Raw genomic sequence first — 17768 nt, forward strand, 5'->3', positions numbered from 1 at the left:
TGGCAAAATTTTAAAAAGTCAGATCAATGTCTTCATTCAAGAATGAATTGTCTTTGTCACGGGGTCATGTGTATTTTGTGTTTTCCTCGGGCTGGTGATCCTTGCAGTTGTTGAGCCCAAGAGTCCAGATTTTTAGTGTTTTAATCACATTTAGTGTTACATTTTAGATCACAACAAAAGGATATCCACAATTTAGGATTCAGGCATTTGTCTTTTTCAATATCATAATCATTCTATGATTGAGTCGGTTACAGAAGCAGCAGTTAGCAGCAATAACTTCAATTCATCAACATTTGCAAGCATTTCTTTATACACAGCATTTCTGTCAGGTTGAGGTCTGGACTTCCATGCAGTAGATTTGCTGCTGTGCTTGGGCTCATTATCCTGTTGCATGGCCTAATTTAGGAGAAGCTTTAGCTGTTGGACAGACGGCCTCACATTTGACTCTAGAAAACTTTGGCATACAGAGGAGTTCGTGGACTGCAAGGTGCTTATTGCTTGTGTCTGCAGAACAAGCTCAAATCACCACAATTGAACCAGCGTACTTGACAGTGGATTTGAGGTGTTTGTGCTGTGTTTGATTTTTGCTGAAGTTACTGCTGTGCATTATGACCAAACCTCCACTTTAGTCTCATCTTTTAAAAATATGTTGCTCCAGAAGCTTTCAAGGGCAAATTTGCAAACCTCAACTGAGTTGTTGTGTTCTCTTTAGAGACAAGAAGCTTTCTCCTGGCGGCCCTTCCAGACCAACCATACTTGTTTTGTCTTTTTCTAATTAAACTGTCTTGAACATTAACATGCTGTTTAAGGCCTGTAGAGGCTCAGATGCAGCTCTTGGGTATTGTGCAGTTTCTGTGAGCACTGAACAGTCTTTGTGGTGGATCTGAATGCTCCAGACTAGCAAACTTGCTCATGGTCAGTTAATCAAGTGCATAGAGCCCTGTGATGAATTTTCACATTTACTCTGTGAATCTTCATTCTTCTAGCTAGTCTTTACTCTTCTAGAAGCTTTCTTTGCTCAGACGTCTGCAGCATTGAATCTATGTCTTCTCCACTGCTATTCCAAACAAGGTGCTGATGCAGGGGTCATTAGCACAGTAAGATTTAAGTGCACAAAATGTTCACATCATAATAGTAATAATAATTAGAGGAGAGTATTATGTAGTCCAAGAAGTGTGTGGAGAAGTTTTCAGTGCGGAGGAGGGAACCATGGTGTTCAGGAGCCAAACTGCTTTGGGGGAAAATGCTATTGCACAATCTTGCCGACCTGCTCCTGATGACGCAGTCGTCTTCTGGAGGGAAGTGTGGTAAACAGTTGATGGGAAGGGTGATGCGGGTCAGCCATGATGCTAGTGGCTTTCCCAGTGAGGTGTAAATATCCTGTAGACTGGGTAGAGAGCTGCCAATAACACGCTGTGCGGTCCACACAATCCTCTGGAGGGCTCTGCGATTGGACGCATGACAGTTTTCATACCAGACTGTGATGCAGCGGGTTAGGATGCTCTGCATGGTACCTCTGTAGAAAGTATTAAAGATGGGTTTGGGGATGTGCACCTTCTTCAGTCGTCTCTTAAAATGCAGTCGCTGCTGAGCTCTTTTAGTCACTGATTTGGTGTTGCTGGTCCAGGACAGGTCCAGGGGCGGATCTAGAGAAATTTTTCCAGGCTGGCATGGAAATCAAATGGGGTGGCAAAATCAAAGCCTTGTTTTAAAGACATATGCAGGTGTTACATATGATTAATATACATTAAGCATATGTTTCATATAAATATGGTCTATAACTTAATTATTTTCTATAGCCCACATAATTAAACATTTCAGTTACATAAAATGTGTGTACTGTATAGCCTGTATAATAAATAAATATGTAACCAATAAGTATAAAATCCAGAAAGCTACACAACACTGGGCGGGGGCTCATTTCCAAACACAAGTCTAACTTAAGTTTCATACTGTTTTTGTTAGAAAAAAATCAAATTGTACTGACTACTACTACTGCCAGAAAGCTGCACTGTCACAAACAATTATTGAAACCTCATTTTTCATGATTTGTTGGGTCAATATTCTGAGGTCCAAAATATAATTGGCCATTTTTGGCTGCTTTTGATTGTTGTTGTTTTTTTACCTTGTCTTTCTTGGTATCATTCTTTTCAGCACAACCTCACACGTCCAAATTTACAGTTATTAAAACAACTGGTCTGAAATCACACAAACACATAAAACCCTAGTAGTAGTTATGTTTTCTCTTTACTATAAAAACCACAGACATGTTTAGTAAATTATTTTCATAACTTGAAATGCAAATATAAGTGGTAATTTTTTTAAATTAAAATTAAACAAAAATTTTGTAAATAATAAAGTTATATACAACTATTCATCTAAAAATGCAGGCAATGCATCTGGGGTTCTTATTTTTATTTTTTTGCACAGCCATTTTAAAAATACTACAACAATCAGGTGTCACAATAAGACGCCCCACAAATTATTTGTGCCAGTAAAAAAAAAAAAAATGTCAACCACAAGACAGAGAAGAACATCACAGGGAGAAACCCTGCAGGCCTGACAGCAGGTGTATCGCTCATTCTGTTTTCCACCTGGAGACAGTGTTCACAAAATCGTCGACGACTGATTTAATAGTCGACGCGTCGTTTGAAGCTTTGTAAGATCCCAAAAGACGCAGGAATAAGTAGCAGGATTTAAGAGTGTAATAACGGACTGAAACAGAAGATGGCAGCACTGCATGTACAAGGATGCCAGCTGCCGTTAAACCCCGAAGAAGAAGAAGAAGAAGAAGAAGAAGAAGCAGCTGTGTCCCAGAATTCATAGCGCGGCCCAGCTCAGTTTCCAACAATGGCGGCAGCTAGTTAGTTTTAATATTACTCTTATTATTCTTTCTGGGTCACAAAATAAACGTTTCAGCCGAGAATGTAGCTGTGTAAACCTCAAATATCGGCTCAGTTTATCAGGACACCACATATTTTCAAAAGCGCTCCGACGTTTTCAGAGACGTCTGTTACCCACTAGCTCGATAGCTAGCCGGGGGCTAGGTCACTAGCACGGTGAGAACACGGACTCCAGGCAAATTGTTTTCAAACCCACCGCCGTCTTTCGCTACTCAGGTTAAATATATATGAGTCACTTAGATAAATTAAAAATGTTGTTGTTTGGCTTTTTTTTTTTTTAGTATTTTATTTGTTCCTGAGTAAATCGGTTTGTCTGAGATTAAAGTTATAGTTTTTACACAGCTGAATAAACGTCAAGCAGACAGCTGATTATCAGAAGTGTGAGATGGTGTCCTGTTATATTTTAGATAGCAAGGAGTTTATTAAACTTCACCGAAACAATCTGCAAATTTCATTAAAATTGAATAAACTATCATCTTGTCTTTATTTTTAGTTAGCACCTTAAAAGCTTAAAGCTATAAGCTAATGATAGTTATATAAGAGCATATGCTGCATGGTGCAATAAGCTGTAGTTTTACGTCCAGTGGATGATGATCTGATTAGTCGACTAATCGCATAAATAATCGGTGACTAGTCGACTATCAAAATAATCGTTTGTGGCAGCCCTAGTTGTGTCACATCATTTTGGCTCAAGAGTTTACTTTATTGCTATGTTTGTTTTTTGCTATTTTATTACTACATTTGTATTGTGCAGCACTTCGGTCTGCCAGGTGTGTTTTTAAAGTGCTATATAAATGATGATGACGATGATGCTTACGGAACAGCTGAAAGACTTTAAAACAAACCTGTTACTTTAATGATATTTCTGTGGTACTACAGAGTCCAAAAGAAGTATCGCAGTAATAATTCATCCAAATTGTAACTTTTAAATGTCATTATCAGCCCAAAGGTTCACAACCAGTTCATCCCTGATAGAATGTAAATATATACAAATCTATAAATTGTATTATGTATATAACTGTGAAACAAACATAATGGACCATTAATGTATCATAATAGTACATTTCTGAATTTGGGGTATAATTCCAGGTGGGATGAGTGTCTGTACAGCTCCTCCTGTTGATGTAAAAAAAGAAAAAAGTAAATGCCAGTTTTTTTTAGGTTTTCATGTTGATGTTGTAACACAGTAAAGAATTACTCTTACAGAAATAAATGTCATTTTTTCAACTTGCAGTTAAATTCATGTAACTTAATGCTGATGCTGTTGACGACTGGGGCTCACACGTCTTTTACTTTGTCTCCAGGACCGACTCACCATGGTTGACCCACAGGAAAATAGCCCGCAGGACATTCCTGACTATGACGGCATAGAGGATGAAGCTTTCCCCCCACTCCCACCACCACACTCCCCAGGCCGGGGAGGCCAGGAGGAAGGAGACCCTTTTGCAGATGGTAGATGCTGCTGTGCTCTTACAGGATTACTATGAGGTCTTTAAGATGTGATGATTCAGAACTTTGTATTTTAAATTCATGGTTTAATGAAGAATCATAGAAAAATAAGATTCAGGAAAAAAGGCTAATGTGGGAGAAATACAACCTCTCATAGTCCTTCCACAAAGCTTTTTGGAACAGCTTGATAATAATGAATTTGTTAGTTCAGCCTAGAATTAACAAATGCATGAACTGGTTTTTCAGCATCTCTCTGAGACTGGATGTTTCTAACAATAACAACACACATGTTTTTGTTTGCGTGAGCAAATGAAACCTATCAGATACTGTTCAAACCAGCACATTTCTTCTGTAACCTCCAGTCTATAATTTGTCTGGATTTAAAGATAAGCTTGAAGTTTGCCACGCTGCCAACAGAATGAGTTAGAAACACATCCTGTTGTCATGTGTTTTCAATGCAGGAGATGAAGGTGAGGTATCACAGCTGGCTGATGTCCCTACTGCTAAAAGGAGAGGCGTGAAGAGACCCCAACCCAAGCTGGACTCCCACAGGTAGCAAAGACATTTATATCACGACAGAGGGTTGAAATGCATTAAAATGCGCATTTAAATAGGAATTTGATGTCATCTTGTGTGAGCTGGGACACAAGGAGGCCAAAATCATTGATTGACGTGTGCAGACTGTCAGTGTTGCAGCCAGGTTGAACACGAGTCTGTGACTGCACTGGTTTTTATCACCGTTTCACTAATAATCGTGCACAGAGGCTCAGAGACACACTGACACACAGAGTTGTTGCAAATGTTTGAAAACGTAAGTTTGTGGAAAGAACTTTGCACAAAAAAAGTGATGTGATATTATCTGAGTGGCGACACCTGTCGTTTCGCAGAGTACTGCAGCGTCTTCTTACGCTTTAGCGGCGGGTACAAATGACTGCATCTGTGTGATGATGGTGCAGCTTCACTCTGCCAGTCATTTAAAGAAGAAAGACTCTAATACCATTGTTGTTTTCATCATTTGGATGGGCAAAATTCCCAGACTGAAAATTGTCAGAGCGTTGGAGACATCCCTGGATGTGTGTGAGAAAGATGTTTCCAGTCTCTGTACACCTATAGTGTGAACCTGGTTAGTATTGCCAACCATAAGTCAGGCTCGTTCCCAGTAGTCTCCCAGTGGGTGTCCCAGTGGCACTCCTCTGTTACTGTTCTGTTCACAATGTTCCTGGACAGAACTAAGTTATACTAAATCAAAGGATGTTAAATAAGCTTTTAAGTAAGAACGTCGATTATACTTAGGATAAAACTTGCAAGCTGTATTAAAGAAAAACATAGATTTTCATTTGATAAAATATTCAAATTAATTGCAACTTTGCTATAAATATATATATATATATAGCAATTTTTTATTTTTTATTTTTAGATGGAGAAATTTGACTATTTCTCATTATACTGCCTTATGTACAAACAGGTAGGAAAAGAAAGGTTGTGGGCACCCTGAAAACCAAACACCCTACCCCCCCCCCCCCCCCCCCCCCCCCCAACAAGCTACTGCCTTCTGAACATGGTACATCTGAAGGCACTGACATTTCCATTCAGAGGGTCTGTCTGTGTTGGCCCTGTGACAGGCTGGCGACCTGGCTGCTGGGATGGGCTTCAGTGGAACATAAACAAGTGGACACGCGATGGTTTTACCGTCGTTGTTGCTAACGACAACGCATAAAAACAGGCGCTTGTCCGTCCGTAGTGTGGTTATATATAAGAGAAAGAGAGAACTTTACTACAGTGACATCAGAACCATGAAGAAATATTGCCGTAAACAGTTTATTTTGCGACACCACGAAACAAACGATAGCGTAAAATGAAATAGACGTTTTTGTATATATCGTTGTATCGAACAGCCCTACGGTGGATTCACACCTGCAGGTGCACATAGGAAATACTTGCCATATTCCACAGGACTTAATTATCAGGACTGCTTGAAATTGTGTTCAGGTGCTGGTGACGAAGAGGTACAACGTGAACTGGAAACATTTGGGGATCCTGATCTGTTCAGCAGAGAGAGTTTTATTAATGCTCCCCAAGGGCAGATTGCCGAAGCCCTCGCTCCCCCACCTACTCCCTCTCTGACCGAAGAGCAGCAGAAACGTATTGAGCTGAACAGACAGCGGGCCCTGGAAAAGAGGCGCGCACGCCAGCAGCAAATTGGTAAGAATGGCAAAAATGTATCATACAGCTGGGACACAATATAACAGAAATAATTAATGATTCTGCTACAAAACATCCAGCGAAGGTTCATAAGGATCATCTAGCTTCATTGGTGTATTAACTTTATATGAAAATACAAAAAGCAAAACATTGAATGTACAGTATATTGCCAAAAGTGTTTGCTCATCTGCCCCCACACTCATATGAACTCGAGTGACATCCCATTCACGACGTCCGCCTGTGCAGCTATATCAGCTTCAACTCTTCTGGGAGTGTTTATGGGAGTTTATGACCATTTGTAAGGTCAGACACTGATGTTGAAGGCCTGGCTCCAAGTCTCTGCTCTCATTCATCCCAGTGGTGTTCTGGTCAGGACTCCCATGCCAGAGTTCATGTCTTTGTGGACCTTGCTTTGTGCACTGGTGCCCAGTCATGCTGGAACAGGAAGAAGCCATCCCCAAACTGTTCCCTTAAAGTCGGGAGCCAAAATGTCTTTGCATGCTGAAGCATTAAGAGTTCCTTTCACTGGAACGAAGAGACTGAGCCCAACTTCTGAAAAACAACCCCGCACCGAAATCCCCCTGCCACCAAACCTGGAGCTCTGTTGTCCTGGCAACTGCTAAGTTGACTTGTCTATCGGCTTTCCAGATTGAGAACTGTGATCCGTCGCTCCATAGACTGCATCTCTCCTGTTCTAGAGTCCAGTGGCGGCGTGCTTTACACCGCTGTGTCCCATTGCTTTGCGTTGCACTCTGTGATGTAAGGCTTGGACTACAGCTGCTCGGCCATGGAAATGGATTCCACGAAGCTCTCTGTGCACTGTTCTTTAGCTAATCTGGAGACCACGTGAAGTTTGGAGCGATGGACTCCACAGAAAATTAGCAACCTCTGTGCGCCTCAGTATCCACTGACCCCCACTCTGGGATTTTACGTGATCCACCACTTGATGGCTGAGTTGCTGTCGTTCCCAAACACTTCCACTTAGTAGCAGCAGTCTGCATGCCTAGGTGCTTGATTCTATACAGCTGTGGAAGTTACTGGATCACCTGAATTCAATGATTTGGATGATGGGTGGTGAGTGAATACTCCTTACAATATAGTGAAGTGGATCTAGTGTATATATCCACCAGAAACCCTGAAGGTCGAGTGACGAGTTCCCGTATTGCACAGTTCGTCCAAACCACCAGAGATTCCTCACATTAGTGTGGAGTTTGGTAATAAGAGGCAAAGCATGTAGAAAACATTGATTTCTTTACTGCCTGTCTGATGTCAGCTTCAATTAGGCGTAGTATTTTTGTTTTTGCCTTACACTTGTGATCCAAACTGTTTTTACTTCCTCTTTAGTTAAAGCGGAGCCAGCTGTCTGCGATCTATTGTCTACAAATCTTTAACAGTGACATTAAATCGTTCTTCAGGGTCCTCATTTACCGCAGAAATGATGTAATGTGATTTAAATGAGACCCATAGAAAAGAAAATGACCTGTTGATCGGTCTCTATTATGAGCCTTCACCCATAAAAATGTGTTTACAGTTTATAACACTAGATGGTGATATGAGACCGTTTCCATTGTATTACCCGAGCATGATTTACTCATCGACTTTAAACTTTCACATTTTAGTCATTAGTCCTCCTTAAGAGGAGCCAATCCACCCCCCCCCCCCCCTTTTTTTTTTTCTGTCCAGTATAGAAACTAAACAGCTGACATCATTCGGGTAGTGTAGCTTCCAGAGATCTGAAGTTAACGTGAACTCTGGAGGGCAGTCAAAAGCTTAATTTTTTATAATGCAACATACTATTATTTACATACATATTATTTTAATAAGCAGTTTCAGGGTTCGTGCTGTTTTAATGAGTGTTCGATGGAAAACGACACTGAAGGAATTTGTACTCTTGAGTCACATGACAGTAAATAATTTCGAGTATGTGTACATAACACAGGCTAATGTTTAAAACTATGATTATTATTTTGCTAGCTATCAAACTATCTGGAGAAATGATTGAAATGCACTGAGTGTGATAGAGTACGGCAGTGCTAGCACAGCAGTTAGTTATGGCATGGTGATTTATGCAGTGTGCTTTAAACTTGGCTAACATTACTTAGCAGTAGCAGTAATATTAGTGACTTCACTCAAGTGAAAGCTTTAATCGTTAGTCCGACACTTAACTAGCCAACTTAAGCCTTAAAGAAAAACTGGTAAAAAGAGGGACTGATGCATGTGGGCACAAAGAAGCCATTTCTTGTGCTGCTGAAGTTCCCTGGCTTTCATTCAAAATGTGTTTATCGTGAGCACCGACACATTAAACCATTTAAAAATTATAAATGGCTTTAAGCTCACATTGATGCCTGTGGGGCTCTATCAGCCACGGAGACGACAGACACATTTTAGTGTTTTAATGAATGAATGTTTCATACTTTAAGGCTGCCTGTTTATTTAAGGGAGATGAACAATACATTATTATTTGACATAATTCTATGACAGGTGATGGACTGAATAAATAGATTTTAGGTCGATGTTTGTGCCTTTTTAAAGTCTTATATGTTGAATTGAACTGAGTGTGTCATCTGTTCAAAGCCTCCCGTCAGTGCTGTTCTCCATGCCTGTCTTACTGTACATGGTGTTATTAGCACAAACACTTTAAAGCTGATCATTTAGGACTGTAACAATAATCCAGAGAGCAATGTAGTCAAACATCTCACAGTTAGTTTTATTGGGAATGAACTTTGACCTGTTAGGCCCCCAGGGCTTTTCTGAGCTTCCTGCTCGAAAATGAAGAGGCCAAAATAAATGGAGTATTTCTCTGCAATTACAAACTCTGTGTAAACAGTCTTGGTATCAAAATAAAGCTAACGCTTGTGAGCTGTCATCAGAGGGGTAAATATTACTGCAGATGTTACTATGTCAAAGTTACTGGGACTCAAACATAGAAAAAAATGATTATTTCCCTCACCTAATTTTTAAAAGTATTTTATAGCTTATATGCTATAAAATATACTTTGGGTCACATTTAACTCCAGAAAATCATAAATCAAAATATGGATGTTACCTGTCCACAGATTCATGGTGATGTAACTGCTCTTTTAACTGTTTGGTGTTTGTAGAAATGGTTTACAGCTGAGATTCAGAGGCTTCTGTGGACACTCATGTCTGCACTTATATTTCTGACCTCGTGTTATAACCGATTAAATGTGATCTCCTCTCTTTTCCCCCATTTTTGGTGGTGTGGGTGCTTAACTAGTTAAAGTACCAAACATCTGTCTCCTGTTGTTGTGTCACGTAGGAAAGAAGCATCAATATCTGATGAGCAGACTTGTTCATTTGTGCAGATTTCTTCTTTTGTGTGGTTGTTTTTTCCAAGTGGAGATGAGCATCTCTAACAAGTTGATTTGTTCACATTTGCACATCTGCATTTTTGAGAGAAATGAGTTTTTTGAGTTTGTGCACTATATGCATATAAGACAACCATTTCCTTTTTCAGTATTTTTGTGTGGTGCATTTTTCTCTGTTTTAACAAAAGAGGAACAAAGAACATTTAAGTCAACCTAAGACGATTTGTTTTAATTTTTACATGGTCTTACTGAGGTGATGCAAAGTGGAACATGCAAACTGTTTTTTTGGTAATGTGCTGGAAAAGCTTGATAATGGACCTTGAAAGTGCTTAAAGTGCTTAAATTTGACCCTGAACAATGAGTTTGAACCCTGCAGTTTACAGTTTCATTTTTCATTATCTCAGCTTTGCCTGTCTTTTATAAATCGTAGTAGACTGAGTGTGTCTGTGTTGACTGAAACCATCACTGTTTCTAATTCTCAACCCTTTCAGGCCCTTCAGCCTCTCAGACTGCTGACATGTTAGGAGACAAACCTCCAGCTGCATCCTCACCAAATGTCATCAAAGGTTCTACTGATGGAGATGAAACTGTAGAAGATCCTGACCTCGAGCCTTCCAACAACACCTCCACGCAACAAACCAGCCCGCTTCCCCCCAAAGACTCTGAGCCCGCTGAGGCTGAGACCGGCCTCAGCCCTGAGCAACAGCTCAGCAACGACTGTGTAGAGGGGGATTAAAGTTCACGTGCAGCAGTTTCTGCTGAAAAGCTTTGGCAGTGAGCAGATTTAAAGGTTTCCCAATGTTCGTGCCTGCTCATTCGAGTAATGTTGTGCATTTCTGGTGGTTTATATCTTGAGCACATGTTCCTACTGTGACGTCAGCTTTGGGTTAGCAAAGACATTTATAATCAATGGAAATAAATGTTTTTCTTATTTTTAAAAGTCCAAATCCTAAACGTATTTACCATGTGTTGGTATCTGTTACAGAAAAATATTTGAACTGATCCACAGTTCCTGCTCTGATGCATCTTCTTTCTCCAGTTTCACTATTGGCAGAATTTTGGTTGCAAACATGTTTCTATAAAAGGCCTCTGTGTGTGTGTAGTATGTGAGCTGTCAACTGACCATCACCCTCTTCCAAGCATTAAGTGCTCGTTCAATTATGAACAGTTCTTTCTTAAGCTACTGCAGGGACATGAAACGCAACACGATGAAGTGGCTCCATCTGCGCTAATGAAAACACCATTTTTAATTACAGGCCACTGCACACATATTGAAATAGTTATGTACAGTTCATATTTCTGTTGGTAGTTCTAGAAAACAATCTTAAAATCCACAAACCAAAAAACGCTTCTGATTATTTACCAGTTCAAACAATAAAAATGTCCTTGGTGTTGGTGTCTTCTATACAGGCTCTTGATATACAAACTATAAGATAAATACATCCTAGTTTTATACATCACTTCCAACACAACCAACCTCAGGTGTGTTCATTACTCTACGGGTTTATTTTAAAGTCTGCTAATGAGTGACATGAAGTTTTATCAGTCCGGTGACCTGTCCAGGGCGTATCCTGCCTCTCACCCTATGACAGCTGGGACAGATTCCAGGACGTGCAGAAGAAAATGGACGAGTGGACGTTTTATCATCTCCAGAACAATACTCGTGCTGGGTTTTGTATGAAGTGGTCACAGGTAGTACAATATGTGTGAACTCACCAAAAATGGTTCTATAACACAAGACATTTAATTTACACAAGACATTGATCCCACCAGTGAGATATTGAGATCACTGGTGCTGAGAGAAAAGCCTTTTGTTACCAGACTTCTTTAACCTGCTGCAGTTGACTAGTTTCCTGCAGGATTGAACCACATTTGCAGTGAGTACTAGGTCTTGTCAAAGTAACTGCTGACACTTCACTGGCATTAACACGTTCCCTATCCTCCTTACAACTAAGTTTAACTTGATGTGATTTTAAAAACTAACTTTTACAAAACGTATCCACTGATTCGGTTTGACTCTGGTTTCTAAAAAGATGGCGGGACATGTTTTTACTTAATATTGTGTTTGCTTTCCTGTGACTTCACACACTCGTGTGGTTTGTCCACACACAATCTGGAGCTACAAGAATGACCTGGATGACTCAGCACGAGTGATCTTCAATGATCACCGTTCTGTTAGCGCACAGCGTGCAGTTCTCACAAGTGTCTGCTTGGAGGTAAAGCTGGGCTACAGCGTTTCTATGCTGTTGTTGCCGGGAGGCGTGAAGCCCTTTCCAGATCCATCAGAGCCAACTCTCTGATTTCTTCCAGAATAGAGTACAGACTGGGAGTTTTGCTCTGACGAAACTCTCTTTCCTCTTTGGAGAGTTTGGGGCGCCGGGCTGTCTTCTCCTGAGCCAGCGCCTCTTCATTCTGACGCACCACCTCTTTGACCAGCTGACTGCGGCCCTGAGGGCTGGGCTGCTGGGACTTGGCACTGTGGTGAGGCTTGTTGCTGATGACCTCGAGGTTTAGACGGTCAGCGTGGCAAGTTGAAGAGTGGACAGAAATACGAACCTGAAGAGAGCAGAGAACGTAAGTCACAGTATTCCTCAGTTCGATCACTACACAGTAATGGCACCTACTGAAAATAGTCTAATGGAATGCTATGCAAAGACAGGCCCACTTAAGGTTTGTGACGTAATATATAACAGCAGTCCTCTCAGCACTGTGCGCAGCGTCACAGCTAAGTAGACAGTGGTGTAGAGTGGAGAAGTTTCCGACTGTGCCACAATTTTGTTCATAAATAGGATAAATTGGATACGTATGTTACACACACGTATCCAATGTAACAAACGTTCATCCATCCGTACACGAACTTTCTTTACTGTGCTTTCTAACATTCACACGACGTGGAGACTGGAGCAGAGGGGGAGAAAAACATTCATTAACACTGTGACCTCGGTCAAGTGTCACAGTGAGGTTGTTGTTTTGTTGATTTGTTTGTTGAATATCATCATCATCTCTTTGTTTGATATGATCATAGCTTGACAGCAGTCAATGCTGTGGTGGACAACTTGTGTTTGGGCTAATGTTTCTTTCTATCTTGTTTTGGCCACATGTGTCATCCATCATCATCCATCAGTAAGCTATGTTGTTAGCATTGCCTTTGCCCTTTGACATTTATGACCCCAGGATAAGTCCATGAAAGAAAGAAAAGATGTTGATAACAGTGGAAGCAGCAGTACTCTGTCACTTTTTCATGTCTTAAAGCCAAAGATGTGAGAATAACACACCGTTACTTCAGTTTCTTTTTGTTAGCTAACCTTAGGGTAATGTTTCCTGCTCTTTTTGCTTAAATCACATGCACTTATTCCTCACAATCATCGTGTGTAACATGCCTGAACTTAATATAACTTGACGCCAGTGATGGGCAGCAATGCATAATTAGATTACTTTTTTCAAGTAACGAGTAAAGTAAGGGATTACTGTTGCAAAAAAGGTAATTAGATTACTGTTACTGTCCCGTAAACACGCTGCTCTACTGTGTTACTAAACCGTGAGTTTGTTTGCAAGAGTGTCTCATGACAATGACATAAGTGCATGCGACGTTTGTGGTAACAAACGTGTGCAGAGCAACAATGGATCATTTATCGAGTGCGAGAGAGAGAGTGCGACCGTGCAGCGTTTAAAGGCGTTTATGTGAAAACAATTACCGCCCACTGTCATTTTTTATCTCCCTTTACAAAAAGGTTTGTGTAGAAACGCCACAAACTGGAAGCATTACATTTCTTGTCTTGGAGGAGAGCCTCCCCCCCCCCACACTTATGTTTTTGTTTTCATATAATATTTAAAAACAATAAACTGAATAACTTTAAATGATTTATTTTCAGGAATCATTTTCGTCTCATTCATCTTACTGACGTTTTGTTACCTTGAGATTAGCTAACAAAGCAGCAACCACACAACACTTTATCACAACAAGATCATAAAACGTCTCTTAATGTTGGACCACAAAAGATCCAGTAGTCGTATGAACCTGTGATTCATATACACTCATGCATATATATTTGGAATCGTCGCCTTTAGGCGCTGCATTGCTGGAAACCTTCTAAAATGATTGATTAGCGTTTTCTGTGACTTACGGTGATGTGGTCAAACAGTTTGAAGGTGGAGGTGCCACAGCTGGAGGTGGTGGTAATGCGGTCCGGGTATTTTCGCACAGTGCCACCCTGCCAATCACAGCTGCCGTCCTGTCCCGCTACCACCACCAGGCCCTCTTTGTTCTTCAGATACACAGGCCCCCTCACACCATACCTGTGAACAACATGGCTGTGGTCAGAGGCAGCCTTACTTACTCAGTGATATTACTCAACCTGCTTTGCGCCCTGTGATTTTAATCATTACATGGATTCTACAGCCTTCTCAAAATGACCACAGGTTACATTTTAATAAACTGTTAATATTGCATATCCCTGTAACACCACAAGCATGGAGAACACTGATGTTATTAAATTACACTTTCCTTGCAATAAACAAGCAGCAACCTCCAGAGGTTAGCTAAGCTAACGTAGAAGTGCCACAAACACAAGGCTGGCTCCAAAGCACCGTCCCTCCCCACAGACTCAACTTCAGCAATGCAATTAACTTATTTAAAGCCTGGTAGAGAAAAGATTCGGGGTTTTAGCCGATTTTCCCTGCTCACAATAAATGTTTAAGGAATTAGTTTAGTAAATTTATACAATTTAAAACTCATTTTGAGGTTTTTTAAGAGAAAATAAAACTAGCGTGTATACTGTTAAATATACATTGATTAGCGTGCAATTACATCTTCCAACAAATTCATTCATTGTCATAAACTTTGAATTCGTCTATTAAAAATACACGAGTGGTTGGCCGTCTGTGAGCTGCTGTACAGCTCCATTAAACAAAGGAAAAGAAGAAGACTGCAGAACAAAACACAGGACTGAAGGTTCTTACTCTGGGATAAACACCAAGACACCGTTGTCTCGAATGGAGTAGACAACAGCGTCAGCCACACAGCACGGGTCTGTCTGAGGGTCTCGTTCTCTGAAAAACAGACACTGAAACAGTGCTGTGGATCGCATTTGGGCTGCCTGTGCTGCCTGCAAATGAAACACAGACGTCAGCACAGCTTCTGTTAATAGAGTAAGAGGTGAATCATTGAAAAACACAAACAATAAAACACCCCTGACCCTGTTCTTGCTGTTGACATGGTGAGCCATTTCCTCCACTTCTTTGTTACTGGCTGGTGCTTTACCAGATACAACGCCCCTCTGCATGTGCAGGGCTGCGGTAAGAAGGCGGTGCACGACAATGTCTGCGTACCGACGGATGGGTGAGGTAAAGTGTGTGTAGCGATCCAGAGCCAGACCTACGACAACGAAGCAAATATCAGCACGTTAGCCTTCTTTCTAGTTCTCAGTCGAATAATTCTTCACAAACAACAGACGTTGGACAAGTGTGTGCAGACGTGTGATGGATGGACTGACCCACAGTCACACTGAAACTCTAGTGCAGCCAATAAAAGCTGTGCAGCGGTATCGTACCATAATGGTAGTATTGGTCTTGAGGATGAGCACCAGTGGAGAAGTACAGAGCCTGTGACATAGCAGTGGTGGCCATCATTCTGAACAACCTGTTCACCAAGGGGTCCTGTGGGTCCACAGCTCGGTCCAGTGAGGCAGCTAAAGCCTTGTTGGACCTGAAGGAACAGAGCCAGAAACCAGGGATGAGTGAGGCCTCTCATCTCAGCAGTCAGTGACACAAAGCTACTTGCATCACCATGTCTCTTGTCCTGGGACCGGTTCTGCTGTTGGTTTAACCCCCCCCCCCCCACAATCCTCCAACCGCACATTCATATTTTGTTTTCAAACTCCATTGCAGTTCATTCCACGCCTCAGATCCTCAGACCTTTTGTAAACAGTTAAACAAATAAAAGTTAACTGTAATAGATTACAGGTTGTAATTAAATAAATCACTGCCTCTTTTAAAAAACAGAAAAACAAACCATCTTTAATTATTTGAGTTGTTTGTTTTGTTCCCGTGTGAGAATATTCAACACTGCTCTCTGTGCAAAACGGGTTTAAAAGCATAAACAGCTGTGGGATCCTGTTTGTCCGGGATTTGAACCGGGGAACAAACTGCGGCAGGATCAGCGTTGTGCCGAGGTCGGCATCGCCGACAGCATGTGTTCCCCCTGCGTGGCGAGCGTTCGCTGGGCACGGAGTGTGGATCCAGGTTACGCCGCCTCCATTACAAACAGTCAGACGTGGAAGTAGTGATGTTTTAGTTTTGTAAAAAAGTGAAACCTGAGTGTCGTTACATTACCATTCAGTTTAAGGGTTACAACAGAAAATGAAATATTTATTGTCCTCTCGTGGTATCAGACGGGATTATTTTAACAAACGAAGGACATTTTGCCTGATAATTATATTTATCCTGTAACTTTACTGTGTAAAGAGCTAAAACCTCCAAAGTTTCAGGAGTAGTTAGTCGTTATAAGAAGTGTTTGTGAACTGAAAATCAAGAATGTGGGATCCTGTTTGTCCGTGATTTGGACAGCCCAGCGTGTGCTCCCGACGCAGGGGAAACTAATTCTGTCGGGGAGACCGACCTTGCCACGACAGCTGTTGTGAAGCTGAAGCCAAAGGCAAGATATGCTTCATCATATGTTGTAGTCTTTGGTTTGGAAGCATATTTGGCTTCAACCTCAACCTGAGCTGAAGGAACATGTCTTCTTCTTGTCTGACTGCTCATGTGACACCTGAGTGTGTCCCCGTGTTATCAAACATTTCAGGTTCACACACTTGTGTGTCTGAACATGATGTGCGTTGGACTACAATATGCATTTCCTCAGTTTCTATACTGAACAGTCAAAAACATTACCTGGTGTCAATGGTGAAACCTTTGGCCTTTGCAGTGTCCACCAGCTGGTTGAATAGCTCCTGTTGTGGTGGTGGGTGACACCTTAGAAGGGCCTGGTTGGGGAAAGCTTCCTGGATCTTGCGGGCCACCCAGTGGTTGGCGTAAATCATGCACTCTGCCACGGTCTCATGGACCTCCAGGGGCTGACGAGGGACCAGGGCCGTAATGTTCCTCTCCTCATCCAGCTGGGCACCCACCTGAAAAGGGAAAATGCTTCTAACGTGACTTCAATGAAAAAGAATATGAAAATGCATCAGTGGGCCACATTTTACTACAGTTTACTTTAACTCAGTTGAACATGCACCATTCCACCGGAACAAATGCTGCACGGAGAACCAAATGTGAATGAATCTCAACCTGAAAACAGTCTACTGTCTTTCCTACGTTCAGCTCTCTATCATACCAGTAAGAACACATATCCCTAACAGGCACACAGCTCTGCTCATGGGCACAGAAACTCCACCGATCTGCTGTTCATGCTTTTTGTTTATAGTGGACAGCCAATCAGAGTTTAAGTTAGCTCAAAGGAAATGTGCCTTAAAGAGAGAACAAAACTTTTCTCAGACTAAGGATGAACTGAGGGGACCCAAAGCACTTCAGCAGGAACCAAAAGAAGCCAGAAAGTTTGGATTTGAACACAGTTTTGGCCGTTTTATATAATAGATCAAGATGAAACATCTGTTGTCCTTATCCTTCAGGACAACAGATGTTTCACCAGCGGTCAATAATCCAGCTTTGTCAAGATAAGAACTTGATTTTTGGGTGGCAGCTCAATCATTAAACACACTTTTAGAAATATATTGGTTTTTCCACTATCCCAGAAGCAACCCGAGAGAATCATTTTTACTTCATATCAATATTCTGTGTGCGTACAGCCATAACAGGAATGCAATAACTGAATAATAAATAAATCCAAGACATCCTATTAGAGAGCATCTTATAGAACAACAGGAATTGT

At 41.3% G+C, this 17768-nt stretch overlaps 1 protein-coding gene and 1 long non-coding RNA gene across 2 annotated transcripts; one reads left to right on the plus strand and one right to left on the minus strand.

Annotated features, from left to right (window-relative positions):
• Positions 1-2664: 2664 nt before the first annotated feature.
• On the plus strand, positions 2665-5656 carry LOC143420471 (uncharacterized). Its single transcript, XR_013100301.1, has 3 exons — positions 2665-3059; positions 4208-4355; positions 4814-5656. It is a non-coding gene; the product is annotated as an uncharacterized LOC143420471 (long non-coding RNA).
• A 5451-nt stretch (positions 5657-11107) lies between these two features.
• Positions 11108-17227, minus strand: LOC143420548 (DIS3-like exonuclease 1). The gene is made up of 7 exons (XM_076888738.1): positions 17214-17227; positions 16772-17035; positions 15433-15587; positions 15079-15257; positions 14843-14988; positions 14008-14179; positions 11108-12439 (listed from the first exon to the last, which is right to left on the minus strand). Exons 1-7 carry the CDS (start codon positions 17225-17227, stop codon positions 12122-12124), a joined length of 1248 nt encoding a protein of 415 aa, XP_076744853.1. The 3' UTR covers positions 11108-12121.
• Between the last annotated feature and the right edge of the window lie 541 nt (positions 17228-17768).

The sequence above is a fragment of the Maylandia zebra genome, linkage group LG9 (genome assembly GCF_041146795.1).
Source record: "Maylandia zebra isolate NMK-2024a linkage group LG9, Mzebra_GT3a, whole genome shotgun sequence".
Classification (NCBI taxonomy): domain Eukaryota; kingdom Metazoa; phylum Chordata; class Actinopteri; order Cichliformes; family Cichlidae; genus Maylandia; species Maylandia zebra.